This window comes from Mytilus californianus, unplaced genomic scaffold (genome assembly GCF_021869535.1).
Source record: "Mytilus californianus isolate M0D057914Y unplaced genomic scaffold, xbMytCali1.0.p SCAF_19, whole genome shotgun sequence".
In the NCBI taxonomy this organism is placed as follows: Eukaryota; Metazoa; Mollusca; class Bivalvia; order Mytilida; family Mytilidae; genus Mytilus; species Mytilus californianus.
Window position 1 is genome coordinate 8,720,248 of NW_026262667.1, and position 12,646 is coordinate 8,732,893.

The 12,646-nt window shown below is 32.3% G+C and overlaps 1 protein-coding gene across 1 annotated transcript in view; it reads right to left on the bottom strand.

Annotated features, from left to right (window-relative positions):
* LOC127727208 (nischarin-like) overlaps positions 1-1,815 on the bottom strand; it is a 31,086-nt gene extending 29,271 nt beyond the window's left edge. The window contains exon 1 of the mRNA XM_052234681.1: positions 1,658-1,815. Within this exon, the coding sequence (XP_052090641.1) occupies positions 1,658-1,732 (75 nt within the window). The 5' untranslated portion in view covers positions 1,733-1,815. The remainder of the gene's footprint in view (positions 1-1,657) is intronic.
* Between the last annotated feature and the right edge of the window lie 10,831 nt (positions 1,816-12,646).

Consider the following 12,646-nt stretch of genomic DNA (forward strand, 5'->3'; position numbering starts at 1 on the left):
GCTTTAGTTTTTGAGATATAAGCCAAAAACTGCATTTGACCCCTATGTTCTATTTTTAGCCATGGCGGCCATGTTTGTTGATGGATCAAAACTTCGGATACATTTTATAAACTAGATACCATAAGGAACATTCAGTTAAAGTTTGAAGGTTTTTGGCCCAGTAGTTTCAGAGGAGAAGATTCTTGAAATAGTTTATGACGACGGACGCCAAGTAATGGCATAAGCTCACATGGCCCTTTGGGCCAGGTGAGCTAAAAAGGAGATGTGGGATAATCAACACAAACTATCATTATCAAAGGTGATCAAACCACTCAAACTACTGTAACTTCAGAAATGTTTGCAATGTTTTTATTACTGCGAAAATTGCACAGAGATAGGAGTTGCAAAAATAAAAACTAGCATTTTCGATTTATGGATAATGTAAATCATGCATTCTAGAAATTTGGGTCTGTCAGATTTTAAGGAGTTTAGTTTGTAGATTTATTTTATACTCTCCGAAAGTGAAAGATCTCAGGAAATCTGGGAAACCATTTAAAAAAAGAAGTAGGTCGTTGTCTTCTCAGATGTAACTGTAACTTATTTTATCATTACTTTTGGATACAACACATGCAACAGGAAATAAACAGAAGAACCAACGAAACCGTAACACAAATTAGAGAATTATTTTTTCACTGTTTTTTTTCCAGCCTATTACTGTTAGCTTATTCTTATCAGATCAAACTTTTACTTTTTAACAGCCAACACTGCGCAAAAGTATTTCCGAGGCATAATGGTCTAAGAAGACAGCTTTATAACCTGACCTAGACCTTGAAATACATGTATTTTGCACCATCAAGCACACAAAAGGTAAGAATCTTTATATATGCAAATATTTCTAGCCATCAATGATTATTTCATGGCTAAATTGGGTTTCAAAGTCCAGCCGAAAGAAATGGTTATGGCGTCATGACATTGTAGGAGTGTCACTGCCAAAAAATATAAAAATTCTTTCTAGTCATCATAGTAAGAAATACCGACTCTGGGCATTGGAAATTTCAGTACATTAGAAGGGTAATTTTCACCCTCCTACACACACATCTCTAGTACCTAGACTAGAGTTTAAACTAGAATGGGTATTTTGGGGGCCTTGGTAGGTCAAAGTTGACCCTGGCTTTAACCTGGAGATCAATCTGTAGATATCTCTTTGGTTTGTCTGTTTCCATCGATAAGCCTGGTGGTTCTTTCCAAGTACTTCGGCTTCCTCCACCATTATAACAGAGTGTCCTAACACTCCCTTTGTGTTGGGATGGGGATTGTCCATGTGGTGGGTTGTATATAAGTTAGTGACACATCTCCATTAATCCTTATAGGGTGTGTACACGGATTCCACTGTACCTTCGCAGCTCTCAAGAAGTGCTTTGCATATCTGAGTAATTTATGTAAATACATACATAGTTATTTGAAGTAGAGGGAAACAGACATATTTGTTGTGGCCTAAGTGGATATGTTATTTCTAAATGAGTGTGTGAAATTTCTGCAGAACATATCAAATGCAGGCAAATTTTTCATATTGTCTTAAGAGCTACGGTTCCGCAGCTTATTGGAAGCGAGCTGTCTAAAATTAAAAGCCAAAAGGGGGAAGGGTTAAATTACTTGAAGAAAGCGCTTATGCTGTTACCGTGTGCTTATCAATAATTTCGGATGATATTATTCTTATAGCTGCAGTGTCTAAATCTCTCCCGAACTGTGCCATTTCTTTAATCGAAATTAAATAGGCAGTATTCGAAGAGTCAAAAGTTGGAAGTCTCAACACCAAAATTCCAACTTCCTGTTGACATTTTCTTAAAAGTAGTCTGAAAACCAAAACACATTTGTAACACCCAATAGACTTGGAGGGACCTCAAATCAGATACGTGTTAACATTCTGAGAACTAAACGAATTAAAGAGATTTGGAGCAGACATGTGACAAAGTTGTCAAGTCACAAATGGAGATTTAAAAGTTATACTTTTCTGAGTTACATCCCCTTAATACGCAAAGTTAAAACAAAATGAAACCAAGCAAATATATTCTACTTTAATTTGTAAAAAATATGAATGATAATAACACAAAATAACGTAGTTTTGTTCATTTGAATGAAAATTCTTATTAGTAAGTTACATTCCTGCATCGAAATTTGCTGACCTAATTAAAGTTATAGACCTATTGTGTTCTGCTATTTTACAATCAAAGATGACGACAAACACCCATACCGAGAAAAAAGACTAAATCTCTTTAGGGATTTATAAACTGTCAACATATCGTTCAAAATACAAACCACGATTAAGTCCTGAAAAAACAAAAGCAAAAGTGTATGTCCTTAAAAAATTTGTAGTGCTAAGTTTTTCTTATGAGAATGAATAATTAAATGCTATATATTTTATTGTAGATGCTGTCTTTTTTAATGTAATTTCAGAAATGTTTTATTGTCACTACGAGTTTTATTGTATACGAGGTATTAACTCGAATAATTCAGTCTTTCCCCGTAATCGACCTCTCCTACTAGCGAGGTTTATGTTAGTACTTACACAGTAGTAATCGTAGATCAGCGGAATATGGGAACAGTATATCTGGCGGAATATAACTATGATAATGATGGTAAATTGAGGTAAAATATTTAAAGAAATAAATTTTAATATTTCATATAAAACTAAGTGAATCTTCCATGTAATTGTAGAAAATAACTAATTCTTGTATAAAAGTTTTCGTATAAAAAGATATAATTAGAGTGTCTATAATGTTATGTAACTTTTAGATATAAGTATCTGATGTGAAATTCTTGCTATTTGATTAAACTTAACACTTAGAGTATAAATAAAGTTTGACAGCTTAAACTCTTAGAAGTATTTCCTTTTGCAAATATGTCTAATTCTTTTCTTTTGTTCACCTAGAATTCTATCTCACCAATTTATCGGATTTCCACGAATGGTCGTAAAAACATTATCATTGTTATATTGATGTTTTGGGAGGCGACTTTCCTGGTATGGAACTTGCGCCCTACTTAACACTTATTGTGAGTATGAAAAAAAAATGTCTTAGTGTTTCGTATTGTTTCACTACACGTGAGTTCTGAAGTTGTGAGGTTTTTTTTTTAAGTCTTTAATGTGTTGTGAAGTTGTACTTTTGTAAGATTCTACAGATTTTTGAAACATTTTTTTTGTCATTGCTTGATGAATATAATCTAATTACATAGATAATTGCTTTGATTTGTGTGGTAATAGTAGCCAATAAATAAAAATAAATGTATATATGAATCTGAATGTCCATCGCTGGGGATGGAGATTATAGATATTGCTTCCTGATAGCCCGGTGTCAATTATTTAATGAAAAAAAATAGCCAAAAATATGTATGCATCAAATAAATAAAACATAAATAAATAAATAAATAAAAAAAAAACCATCGCATACTTCTTTCACCTACTTTGGGATTAGCAAAAAATAATGTATCTGAAATTCCAATAGATACCAAGAGACCAGTTTGAGTTATGGTCCCCTTGTTCAGCGAGGATTGTCGTGGTCTGCCCGACTGCCCTCACTGACCATGAGACCACCGAATAATCAATCTGGTAAGTAGATTTTTAACTGTAACCCTTTATTGACACCGTGACTTCGGGAACTACTATTACCGTATGTTTTGGACCCAGAGATTGGTGTCCTGATGCCAATGAGGCATATTGTGTTCAACTTATGTTATACAATGAAGGATATGTGCTACCAGCAGTACACTTTTCGTTTATTTTGCAGACTTTTCTTTTTCCTTTTTAAAATAAGTTTAACAAACATTTTATTCATTAACAAGTTTGATTTTTGTTGGTTTTTTTTTTTTTTTGGGGGGGGGGGGGGGGGGGGGGCAGATCTCAATGAGTTCTTCCTATGTAGGTATACCCCGTTTATTTTATTATTTTATACCGTGGCAAAATATAAAAACAAGTTTCTGCACAAGTGTCAATAAAGTAACACTTTTAGAGTATCAGTCTATTCGTATCTTTTACGTATGTATGAATCGGTAAAAAATTATATCCTGTAAGGATTTTTTTTAGTTGAAAGTTTTGTATTTGTAATTTTTTCAAACTGGCTAATAAAGTAGATCTTTGTGCGTTATATTGTTTGCAGTGTAGTAAAAAAAATGCTTTACGGTTTCTTCAACATTACATGAATCACACAATTTAGTGTTAGATGAGCATATTTTATGCAGATGTAAAAACAATGTATTAAGTGATTTAAAATAGTAACCTCAAATTATGTAAAAATGTAAATTAGATAAGAGAGATCTAACCAATAGAAACTGTTCTCATAAAATTGATTATTCTAAATGGATTTTGATTGGTAAATAAAACGAGTCCAATCAGTACGTGTTCTTAGGGTTTAAAATAGGAAACCCTAAGGGACCAAACATTACTCTTATGGTTGGACTCGAAATAAACATATATAGACATCTTTGTTTTATTCACCATGCAGGTTCGTTAACTTATAATTTTTGTTTAATGAAAGATATAACGTAACCTTATTAATCTTTTAATGTAAAACTTTTATAACAGAAAACTTTCTTTACTAAAGTTACCATAAATATCATGATAAACTATTCAATTAATTAATAAAGTAATTTGATAATTGTTAATTTAAGTTCATTTTAAGAATCAAACTCTTTTAATTCATATTAATGTATTTTATAAGATTACTCTTATGGTTGGACTCGAAATAAACATATATAGACATCTTTGTTTTATTCACCAGGAGGCCTAGAAAGAACGCGAACGACAGTCCCCCAATCTGTCGTAATTAAAAGTAGTACACAGCAACAATGTAAAAACCCTATCGCACAATACTCGCTTTAAGCGGGAGAGGGGAGGCAACGGCCTTAGTCTGCCCTTCCCCTCTTTCCCGCATAACAGAACGACTGAATTATTCGGGTTAACGAGGTATCAGTTTTTAGCTCACTACTGAACGTCAAAATTTCTTATTAAGGCATCTTTCGAAATTCTTTATTGTTCTTCTAATAAAATTTGATTAGATAAAAGTTATATACATTGTGGGTTAATAGTTCGGTTTTAAGCTTCTTGCTGTGACGTGGAATTGTATCTTCCATGTGCGAGACAACGGTAATTGTACATCTGTCTTTGTTTGGAATAATAGTTTTGCCATATGTGAATTCATTTTAATTTTTTTTTTGTAAATCGTATTAGATTGTATTTGTCTCTTTAAATATTTCTTTGTTTTAAGAAATACTACTTCTTTGTCTTTGTAGCTTTTTTTTTTAGCATGACCTATGATACTATCGAATAGTGTGGAAGTATATTGGCACGCAAGATCCGTGGTTTTTGTTGGTAATCTGTACACATCGACATAAAAAAACACAATATACATACTGCCCAAACCTTAATTCAACATATATACAAAAATTTGAACTTCCTCATACCAAAATGTAGATTATATCACTGATCTGAGTTTGTGGTCAAACCACGTTCCTGGAAAGTCGTGCATTTGCTCCATAGCTGTAAATTGACAATTATATGATTTGATTTCTGCGTTTTCTTGTACCGATATTTAAAGTAAATGTAATAGGGAAGCCCTATTATATTTGTCATTTATATACTTTGATTTTGCGTTCTCTTATATCAATATTGATAGTAAACAAAAATAGGGAAGCCCTATTTTTCATATATCGCTATTAATTATTAACTAGTCTTGTGCTATAGCCTATACAAAATATATAGTAGTTATAACAACCAAATAAATATATATATATGTCGGTGAGGAAGATTATAAAAGAAAGAAAAACGATATATCAAAGGGTTAGGGGAGCACATCTGGGAAGAGACACTATCTTGTTCACAGATAGTAAAGGTGTAGGCTTAAAAGACTACATCCCTGACTCTATTGGACAAACATTTAAAGTTTTATACAAGAGAGGAGGATCTGTAGATAGTGCAAGCCATATATAAGCACTCATAGACATCATTAAAGACTTGGATCACCCTATAATCCTTATATGGTTAGGTACATGTGAAATAACGCAAAAATTACACAAAACCATACAGTGCAGAAAGTTTTCGTACCAAAATATTGAAGAAACCCTAACTCAATACAGAGACCTCAAAGAACAAATTTTATTAACAAAACCATCAGCCACAGTGCTATTCATAAAGTGCCCCTACTATTCAATAACTAGAGCAAACAAACCAAAAGAAATAATAAACCCAAACCTGACCAGTAAAAAGAAGTTATATCCATCACTCCTGGTAAAAAAATCTATCAAAGGACACAGAAAAGTACAATTAGCCACAAACATCGACAAAGAAGTCAGTGAACTAATCGACTACTTCAACGATCATTTAAAACTGATAATTCGGCTATATACAACTCCGAGAATTTCACAAGATTTCATCCTATCCAACAAAACCAAAAAAGACGCCAAAGTAAAATATAGGAAAAATTACAACCTCACATCAGACAGGGTACATCCAATAAGAGCCGTTGAAATTCATCGAACTAGCACTAGCTGTCCGAACAAGGATGCTGATCAAAAATACTAGAAAAGTCAATATATAGCAAGCAGAGTAGTTAAATAAGGAAGCCTTGTATAACATACTGATCCAAAACTAAGAATCTATACACTAAAATTAAGGAAGCCTTAATTCTAGATGAAAAGATAAAAAAACAACAAGTATAGAACAAAAAAAACAAAAAAATAACAGGGGGTCAAAACGATAAATTAGATAGAGAAACTCTATCTATTATAAAAATATTAAGTAAATTAAATAGGTCGGATAGGGAAGCCCTATTCGACCTATCGAATAGAAGAGAGAGTAGAGAAGATTATATAACTAGACGATCAATTCCTAAGGGAAGCACTAATTAAAAACATATAACAGATAAAAAAAAAGGGATAAATAAGCCAAGAAAGATATAGATAGAGAAGCTCATAAAATCAACTTTAAAAATTTATATTATCATCTAGTAAGAGCAACTTTTTCTTTTGGGGAAGCCCTAAATAGAACTACTCGTGAATACAAAACTGTTAATTTTTCATTTTTAGGGAAGCTCTAATATCTGAAATAAACAAATGTATAATTTTCCAATTTAATGATTGGGAAGCCCTATCTTAAAATTAATAAAACAAATAAGCGATTAGAAATGGCAACAAGAAGAAATAGATCAACCTCAAATGCAATAAGTGATAAAAAAAGGGGAATGTAAAATATGTCAAAAGATCTATAAAAAATGAAGACGCTAAACTCCTTTAATGTCAAAGATGTAAAGACCATTTTTGCACCAAATGCTTAAATAAAACAAAAGCAGAATACGACATACTAAGCAATTCAGACACAATGTGGTTCTGCGCCCCATGTAGACAGATAGTAGAGGAACACATAGTTACTGACCTGAAAATTGAAGAGAGATGCCGAGAGATCATGGACAACTATGAGCAAAGAATTAGTAATATAGAAAGCGCCATAGAAAAAAAATGCAACAAAGAAGAGGTAAGGGAAATAGTAAACCAGGAAATAACAAAACATAAATGTGATGAGGAAAGAGTAAGATAAATAGCTAAAGAAGAAATCTTGAATGGAGGGGCAGTAGCTAATAATGTAAACGAGGATATTGAAGGGAGAGTGCCTCCAAAACAGGGAACAGTAACCACAGTACTAGAGGAAATAAACGAAAGGAAAACAAGGGAGAATAATCTAATCATATTTGGTATAACAGAAAATGAGTCTGAGGTTAAACAAAAAAGAATAGATCATGATGTAGATAATATAGTCCAAATTTTTAAAGATGCCAAAATAACATTGGATATTGAAAACATCAGGAAAACACAGACACTAGGGAAATATGATAAAAAAAACTAGCAGACCTCTATTAGTCCATTTGAAGAGTATAGACTCGAAATTAACTTTATTTAAAAATATGCACTATATTAGAACATATCCTAAATACCAAAAAGTAAATGTAAGCAATGACCTTACCAAAAGTGAAAGAGAAGAAGAAAAGAGACTGTGGGCTGAGGCAAAGAAACAACTAGAGAGCAATTCGGGGGACTTCCTGTTCAAAGTGCGTGGACCGCCATGCGTGAGGAAGGTAGTCAAAATAAGAAAATAAGAAGAGGGACAAATAATGTAAATAAAAATGTACAAAAGAGGGGAAAGGTTTTTAACGGCACTAATGTAAATAATTTTGCAGTTCTACCCAAATTGAACTGTTTTTATACTAATGCAGATCAGCTATTCAACAAAATGTCGGAATTGATCGTCCGAACAAGAGATAACAAACCAAACATAATAGATATAACAGAAGTAAAACAAAAAACTAACAGATTTAAACCATCAACAGCGGAATACTCATTACCAGAAGTAGGAAATTACAAAATATTTGAGAAAAACATAAAATCAGATGAAGGAAGAGGCCTTATAATGTATGTAGACTCCAACCTAGATGCTACAGAAATTATGATGAAGACCGAGTTTCAAGAAAATATATTTATCAAAGTAAAGCTTGATCAAAATGATAAACTTTTAGTAGGTCTGATATATAGAACCCCATCCAACAGTTCCAAGGAATACAACGATAAACTAGTAAACTTAATGTCAGAGGCAACAGATATGGGATACTCCCACATACTCATTATGGGAGATTTTAATTATCCTGAAATCAATTGGGAAACATGGAACACAAAAGGGGTAAGTCCAAATAGCATTGAAAATAAATTTCCGGAAGCACTACAAGACAATTTTCTGTATCAACACACTAAAAACCAACACGATGGAGAGGAGCTGATACCCCTCATACCCTAGATTTTGAAATTACAAAGGATTGGAAAAACGCCCTAGTGAGTGCAATCTTCAAAAAAGGGAATAAATCACAAGCAAAAAATTATAGACCAGTTAGTCTCACATCAGTGATTTACAAAATAATGGAGAAAATTATAAGAGAACACATAATTAGCTATATGAAAGAAAATAGATTATTTTCAAATAAACAATACGGTTTTATTTCTGGGAGATCGACAACACTACAACTATAAGGGGGTAATAGATAAATGGACAGAAGCTATAGACAATGGCCATGAGGTTGATTGCATATACACAGATTTCATGAAAGTCTTTGATAAAGTACCACACAGGCGACTCGTAAAGAAAATTGAGAAATTTGGGATAATAAATCCAATCCTAGACTGGATAACTAATTTTCTGTCTGATAGAAAACAACGAGTTTCAGTGAATGGGAAAACATCAGAGTGGAAAGATGTAACATCTGGAATACCCCAAGGCTCAGTACTAGGCCCCCTGTTATTTGTTCTATACATAAACGACTTGCCTGACTGCGTCACATCTGATGCCTACTTATTTGTGGACGACACCAAAATTTTCAAAATTATTGAAAACAAATCAGACCAAGTTATACTTCAAAACGACTTAAAAAATTTTGAGCAATGAAGTGATACATGGCTATTGAAATTCCACCCAAAAAAATGTAAATATATAAATATAAGCAGAGGGGTAAGAGATGACAGCACAACTTATAATCTATTAGGTCATGATATTATCAAATGCAAAGAAGAGAAGGATATTGGAGTAGTTATAGATGAAGATTTAACCTTTGAAAAACACATAATCGGAAAAGTTAACAAAGCTAATTCAATCTTTGCGGCAATCAGAAGAACATTTAAAAATTTAAATGCAAAGATCTTCATACCACTATATAAAACATTAGTGAGAACACACTTAGACTATGCTAGTTCAGTATGGGCACCTTTCAAAAAGAAATTCATTGACAAAATTGAAAATGTACAAAAAAGGGCAACACGCCAGATACCTGGATTCAACAAATTAAGTTACCCGGAAAGACTGAAAAAAACTTGAGCTGCTAACATTGTCATATAGAAGGGTCCGAGGGGACATGATTGAGACATATAAGATACTTAACGGAAAATATGATCCAGAAACTAGTACATTTCTCAAATTAATTTCAAACACCGAAAATAGGCATAGCACAAGAGTTAATAGCAACAAAATTATTCACCAAAGATTTAAAACAAGTCTGAGGAAAAACAGCTTTGCAGTAAGAATTGCCAAATTATGGAACAAGTTACCAGATAAAGTAACAAAAGCGCCATCTATAAATGCATTTAAAAATAGATTAGATAATTACTGGGAATACGAAGAAATCAATTATTCTGATTATCGAGCTGAAATAACCGGAAGCAGCAACAGAAATAATAGAGACAACAATTCAATATATGAGTCTGGTGAAGAGGAACCTTGAGGATCCTGTACCGGAAAACATCATTAAGTATCATTAAGTAAGTAAGTAGTAGCCATATTAAAATTCCGCCGAAGTACCATCATTGAAAATAGAACTACTCGATTTAACCATAGGATCGTGTATTATGGACTTGGAAGATGGCAAATGCTGTACAATATATTGATAAATAAAATCACAATTGATCAATTCTTAGTCAAACTCAGTAAAGAAAAGTCAAAATTTTGTTTTATTTTTAAACTTAATAACATTAATCGTTATCTTGATGATATTCTAATTATACTGCTGAAATTTACCCAATGGAACTTCCTTTAACTCAATCTAATATAAAGAACAATCGTTGTCTAGTTTTAGATTTGGATATATAAATCAAAATACAAATTAACGACATGGGACTAATTTATGACTTAAAAGATGATTTTTCGTTTCCTATTGTTAATTTTCCTTTTTTAAACGGCGATGTTCCTTTGACCCCTGTTACGTTGTAGAGACTTTTTCTGTCATCACGGTTTTTCTCCCGTACTTGCGCTGTTCGATTGCCGAGGTGTCATAGTTAAGGTCACTACTGCATACGGTAAAGCTGTCGGCAAATTATAGTTCGGGAAGACAATAATCCAATAGCAGTACATTAATGACGATATGGATAGAAAAAAGGATTTTCTTTTAAAAGAAAGTCTATGTAAAACTTAGCCACTGAAGTATATAAAACATATTCAACTTTTTGGTTAGATTTGAAGTATCACATGACTTTTAAGGCAGGCATTTCGTTATCATAAATTACTTAAACTTTTACTAAATTCACCCATAGATACAAAGATTAGGTTTTGAAGTATGACTGTACATGATTTTTTTTGATTTTTTTTTTTTATCAAAAACTGGATTTTACTTCCTAATTATTACGGTTATGTTGTTTATAAAGCACGCAAAATTAAATACGATCCATATGAACTTGATCCTTATATATCTTTATTTCTCAATAAACCATTTACATTGGAATGGTACAGAGAACACATAATATTAATAACAAATCAACAAATCAACATGTGTGAGAGAGATGTCAGCCCGGATCACACAACCCTTTACTAACAATTTTAATAAATTTCCAGAGTTTCGAAAGTATTGATTTTCTTTTGCAGGTCATAAGATTACTAAATTAAGTGTATTTGGACGTTTTGAACATTTTTCTTGAATAAATAAATTTCGGATGTTGGCAAATTTCCTGCATGACATAATGTAATGAAATTCGTCACCAATTTCATTCAAGTCGCATAATGTGCATATTCTTTTTTCACATTGGATATTTTGCCATCTTCTTGTTCAATAGGTAGCTTATGATTTGTTGTCCTAAACTTGCAGAGTTCTACTATTTCGTTGGTTTCTAAAATATCAAAATAACTTTCGAATTCGATATTTTGTTTAAATAGCCGGTAACAAATTGATTTTGACGAGTTTTCCATTTCACTATGCCAATTTTGTTCATATTGATCTTTCATACTTTGAACAACTGTGTTTACCAACCATCCCTTGTTAATAAAAGTTTGTGTGTTCCATACATATGCCAATCCACAATCATTGAGTATACTCATTATACTCGGTAACCATGGAGACCCTATATTATTTACAGTATTCAATTGATAAATCAGTTTGTATTTGTATGTTATAGAGGACAGTTTCGAACTTTTACCCTCAATTAATTTTGTCCAAAATGACACAATTTTTGTTTTTATATGTATTTCGAGAGGAAACCTTCCAAGTTCGCCATATACCATAAAAGATGGTGTTGACGATTTAAGTTGTAAAAGCATCTTACAAAACTTTAAGTAAACCCTTTCAATGATATCGTTTTACTTGTTTCCCATATTTCGCAACCATACAAAAGAGCGGGCACGACCATTTTATCAAGTAGGTCTAACTGTATTTTAATAGACAAATTGTGTAAAAAAAACCTCATACATGGCTTTTAGGCCTTTACGAGAGGCTTCTTCTTTTGCTTTTTTAAAGTTTCCATTACGGTTAAGTAAAACTCCCAGATAGTTAAAATCTTTAACCGTCTCTATAATATTTCCCCTATATCGAAATTCTATTCCTCTTGGAATTCTTCCTCTCGAAAATATTACTATTTTTGTTTTGTCTACATTTATCTTTAGTTTCCTTTAAATCAAATTATTCTTAAAGGAATCATATTGACACCTATTTTAAAGGAATCATATCAACACCGAAGAAAGATGTTTCAATATAGTTTTTTTTTTATTGACTTTGATTTTTTTTTATGAATTAAACAGAACTAATTATGGATTGCTTTACATTTATGAAAACTTACGGTCCTACATCATGTCGATAGTGTGCACTTATGTTTTGACATTGCACAA